Source organism: Sinocyclocheilus grahami, unplaced genomic scaffold (genome assembly GCF_001515645.1).
Source record: "Sinocyclocheilus grahami isolate Dianchi unplaced genomic scaffold, SAMN03320097.WGS_v1.1 scaffold43.1, whole genome shotgun sequence".
Lineage (NCBI taxonomy): Eukaryota > Metazoa > Chordata > Actinopteri > Cypriniformes > Cyprinidae > Sinocyclocheilus > Sinocyclocheilus grahami.
This window is the reverse complement of record NW_015505222.1, coordinates 25,831-31,010: the sequence shown is the minus strand read 5'-3', so window position 1 is coordinate 31,010 and position 5,180 is coordinate 25,831. Positions and strand designations below refer to the sequence as shown.

Below are 5,180 nucleotides of genomic sequence, written 5' to 3'. Positions count from 1 at the left end.
AAAAAACTAAAACTCAATATATATATATATATATATATATATATATATATATATATATATGGACACATAAAAACATCTTAAAAATGATAAAAACACACAACAAAATTACTAAAACTTTTTAGTAAAATTAAAATGAAACAAAATAAAACTGATTTCAAAATATTTAAAAAAGGTATACTTAACACTTGGGATGCAAAATGCAAAAAAGACAAGATATTAAGACTGGTTTTTCATATCTGCCAATGAGGTCAGAAAAAAGTAAGTTAATTTTTCTAACCCCACTGGCAGAAAAAATACAAAATACAGTCAAAAAAATACAGTGAGAAAATCACCCTGCAGTGAAACATTTGCCGCCCAATGGTAGATTAATTGATAGTTATTATGAATGAGTAGCACAAAAACACATGGATACTCATTAATAACTGCACTGTTATGTGAAAGATTCCCAAACTCTGCTGTTCTCCAGAAAACATCTTCAGATATTTGTCTTGAGTATAAAGATGACATTGAGATGAGGTACAGTACCTGTGACGGCACGAGCAGCGGCGGGTACGACAGCTTCAGACGCCGGTACATCCAGAACGAGATGACGAGAATAACGGCGACAGCCATGGCGGGAATCAGAGCGTACAGCAACGTGGGAAACAAGTCCGGCTTCGGGGGGACGGGGTTAGACGTGGCTGAGAGAGAGAGAAATTCACAAAAAATTACTCAAAAATTTGGCTCAATAAGACTTTTCTTCTTTTTTTTAAAGAAATTAATACTTTCATTGAGCAAGGACTCATTAAATTGATCAAAAGTGACAGTAAAGATATTTATAATGTTACAAAAGATTTCTATTTCAAATAAATGTTGCTCTTTTGAACTTTCTATTCATCTGCGAATCCTGAAAAATTAAATGTATCGTGGTTTTCACAAAAATATCGTGCAGCACAACTGTTTTCAACATTGATAATAATCAGAAATGTTTCTTGAGCAGCAGATCAGCATATTATACTGATTTCTGAAGATCATGTGACACTGAAGACTGGAGGAATGATGCTGAAAATACAGCTGTGCATCACAGAAATACATTACACTTCAACAGAGATTCACACAGAAAACATTTATTTTAAATTGCAATAATATTTCACAATTTTACTGCTTTTTTCTGTATTTTTTGGTTTGATTTCAGAGAAATGAAAAGAAACGTGCGATATTGCCATCACAATTTTTGTGCATCTTAAAGTGACAAGCAGTGATTCAGAAATGTTTCTTGAGCAGCAGATCAGCATATTATACTGATTTCTGAAGATCATGTGACACTGAAGACTGGAGGAATGATGCTGAAAATACAGCTGTGCATCACAGAAATACATTACACTTCAACAGAGATTCACACAGAAAACATTTATTTTAAATTGCAATAATATTTCACAATTTTACTGCTTTTTTCTGTATTTTTTGGTTTGATTTCAGAGAAATGAAAAGAAACGTGCGATATTGCCATCACAATTTTTGTGCATCTTAAAGTGACAAGCAGTGATTATTTATATTAGAAATAATAGGATCAAATTTCCATGAATATATAAGTGAAAGTGTATATTTTAGATTCTCTATCCGGTCCTTTTTTAACACTCTGGAAGTGTCACAATCGTGAGACACGTTTCACTGCTGCTAGTCTTTGAAATCAGTCTTGAAGTGTGCACACTGTCCAGATATCTTCTTTACGGCGAACACTGTGTCCTGCTCTTCTGAACTGATGCTTTGTTCCTGCTGAGCAGCCGCTTTTCTGCCCAGAGAAGCGTGCTTATTTTATTTTAGCTCCAGTCCCAGCAGCCTCACACTGGATATCTGAGTGTGTGTTTGTGTCTGAGCGGTGTGAAGTGTGTGTTACTCACTCTGAATCATCTCTGGACTGTAGTGAAACTTCTCGTTGCACATGTTTCCCTCGCAGCAGCAGAAGAAGACGTCGGGATTCTCCTTACGCTCCACACACTCGCTGCTGCACACACACAGATAACATGTGTCATCCTCGGTTCACTACAAAACAGAGTCATCTGAGCATGCATCTGCTCGTACCTGTCGTAGCAGTTAACATCGTCCAGCCAGCAGCCCTGCTTCACCATCTCGATGGCTCCTGAGAGGTTCTTCCAGGTGGAGAAACAGTGTTGTCGCTTGTCTTTCTCTCCGTAGCATGACTCGACTCCGCTCTGGTTCGTCCCGTCCTTCTCCCAGCTCACATTATAAAACGCACACTCCTGCGTCTCCGAGCGCCCGAGAATCGCACCTGAAGCACACGGAATAAAGCAATAGGCCCCAAGCAGCCGTGGTTTATTTGTCTGTTTAGGCTCATTGCATATCAAATCTTAAAAGTACAGTACACTGTAAAAAAAAATGATCGTTCATAGTTGTACATAAAACAGGTAATTGGAGTACATTTTCAAGAAAATACTATTTCAAAGTTTCACATTTAATTCAGTGTCACTTGTCATTTCTGTGTAATTATTTGTAACATGTACAAGTGATTTCTGAGGGATCACTAGTATTTATTTTACAGTGTTTCAACTCATGCATTAAACCATGAGTAACATTATCAGTGAACCTTTACACTAAAAAATGGTACTAAATAGCACTAAAAGTGCTTCTTTGGCTCTTAACCATAGGGGAACCACTTTAAGGGCTACATAGCACATACATCTTTAAAGATGGTGTTATATAGCACTTTAACCACCCCAAAGAACCACTGAAGAACCAGTTTTGTGTGTGTGTGTGTGTGCGTATATACAGTACATAAAAAAACACTAAAAAAGTGAAGATTATGATTCATTTTTAGCATATTTAGAGCTTGCAGAGTTCAAACATTTCAGATACTATCTAATGAATCATGCTTTTTTCAGTGCAGAGCTGAACATGTTGAATAGAGGTCCTCATGTTTGATTTCAGTAGTTGGATGTTGCTGAACAACTAACACGCCATACTCTAATAAGCATAAAAACACACAAGACACAGACAGTGGGTCAAATGTTTAAAAATGAGTTTTTTATTGCGTTTGTTACAGTGCAATGCTGGCTAAATCGAGGTGTCTTAAAAGGCAGCATAATCATGAATGTCTTATATTTTGTATTTTGAAGATCTTCTGCAATGACATTATAAGTTTGTGAGGAACAGAGTGAATTTTAAGATATTACTCACTGATAAGACATTCTAAAATTTGGGTGAATTATTGCTTTAAGAGCTAATAAAATCTTTAATGATGAAAGTCTGCTCACCAAGGCTTCATATGTTTGATCAAAAATACAGTAAAAACTGTAAACATTATTACAATTTAAAACAGCTGTAAAATGTAATTTATTTAAAAGTGTTAAGTTGTACATTAATCTTACTGACTCCAAACTTCTGAACAATACTATACATGTGCAGGAATGCCTGAGTGTGTGTGTGTGTGTGTTTGTCAGGGAAGGGCTTGTATTTCATCCACAACAGCTCACTGAAGGGAAGGAATGCTAGAAAGGCGAGACGTGGAGCAATCGGACATTTCTGCTGACAGACGTCTTTGACCTCTCAATAATTCAACACGCTGAACAGATTTCTATTCACTTCAGCCCACTGAACATTCACCGAATTCCACGCAAGCGTCTCTGAGACACAAACATGAAAAGCCTTCATCAGGCTGCAGGGCAGAGACGCGTGGTTATGAAATAATTATGAGCTTTCAGAGTAATAGTCGACTTACTTTCATAAATCACAGGATTAAAAGGCCGACAGGCACTGATCTCTCTCACGATGTTATCGAGCTAGCTCAGTTTTCAGCCGGTGGAAATATTTCTGTGCTGCATCATTTCTTTCCTAAATGTCACTTTCATTCTTCTGGAGTCACGTGTGAGTTTCTGAATGGTGTGTTTGTGCCCGAGGAACCTTCTGATGTCTGCCTTCTCATTAAGAGTCCTATATCTTCTCTTAATCATCTGAATTAAGATAAAATCATCAGTCTGACATATTCCACTGAAGTCAATGCAAAGCTTTTATCAATCCCTTTAATGTTTTCTTTTTGAAATCTGAACATGAACATTATATCATCTGCATTACCACACAAGAACACTGCCTTATAGTTGTCTCTGTCTATTTAACTGGGAGTATTTAAATAATAATAATCACACACACACACACACACACACACAAACTATTACCAGCAGAGGGCAATGACGCTCAACCACGCAGTAATTACACACTTTGTGTGGTCTACAATAAATCATTAAAGTGCAAAGATTATTACACTAAGACAGACCTGCTGCAATAAAATATCCAGAAACTCCTGCCTTAATTAGATAAACTTTAGATGAATTAGACAAAATAGACAATGCTTCAAGGAAATAAACAATGAGCTTTCTGACAGTTCACTTAAAAAACGTTGTATTCTCTTTCTCTCGGCAAATGATCCTGAATCAAGACCCATTTAACATGATCTGTTTTTCTTGAAATAAAGTTCCTGTTTGATCACTTTCCGCATTTAATAAAAATCTGAACTTTTATTGACATGAATGTCATTTCCAGCACAGAAGCACAGAGCACTTCCTCATGAAAGATCTTTTTTTATTAAATAAAGAGAAGTCAATATATATATGTGTGTTGTTGGCAGCACACACACACACACACACACACACACACACACCCTTTAAGAGCTTTGCTTTGCTTGGTCGTAAAATTAACGTTAAAAAAGGCCAAACTGAAACATCTATCTAATATCTAACATTTAATCTAATAAGCAAATGCACAAATATCTAGCTAATCAGCTATGTGTGGCTTGGCATGTCATGTCTCCTAATTAATATTTGTTTAAATGTTTAAATGTAAATGTAAGTCAGCATTAGTATTTCTATCACAATCTCACAAACACCCTACTCAACCCCGTTTGGTGAACGCTACCCTAACTTTTAGCAGACGCTTTTATCCACAGTGACTTACAAATGAGGAACTTCCAAGAAATGTGTCATGCAAGTCAGTAATAGCTCACAATGCCAAGTTAAAAGCATAAACTAGATTAGCTCAGAAAACAGGAAACTTTCCAAGAAACGCAGTGCATATAAACTCTGAACTTTACATGTATTCATTAAAAAAAAATTATATTATATTTATATATATATATATATATATATATATTCATTCTTTACTTAAAATAAAATAAACATTTATTAAAATAT

General features: G+C 35.8%; 1 protein-coding gene across 2 annotated transcripts in view; it reads right to left on the bottom strand.

Annotated features, from left to right (window-relative positions):
• LOC107582301 (activin receptor type-2A-like) overlaps nucleotides 1–5,180 on the bottom strand; it is a 23,394-nt gene that overhangs the window by 10,098 nt on the left and 8,116 nt on the right. For both annotated transcript variants that reach the window (XM_016268067.1, XM_016268068.1), the window contains exons 2-4: nucleotides 2,062–2,269; nucleotides 1,881–1,984; nucleotides 526–680 (exon numbers count right to left, since the gene is read on the bottom strand). In XM_016268067.1, coding sequence (XP_016123553.1) covers nucleotides 526–680; nucleotides 1,881–1,984; nucleotides 2,062–2,269 — 467 coding nt within the window. The remainder of the gene's footprint in view (nucleotides 1–525; nucleotides 681–1,880; nucleotides 1,985–2,061; nucleotides 2,270–5,180) is intronic.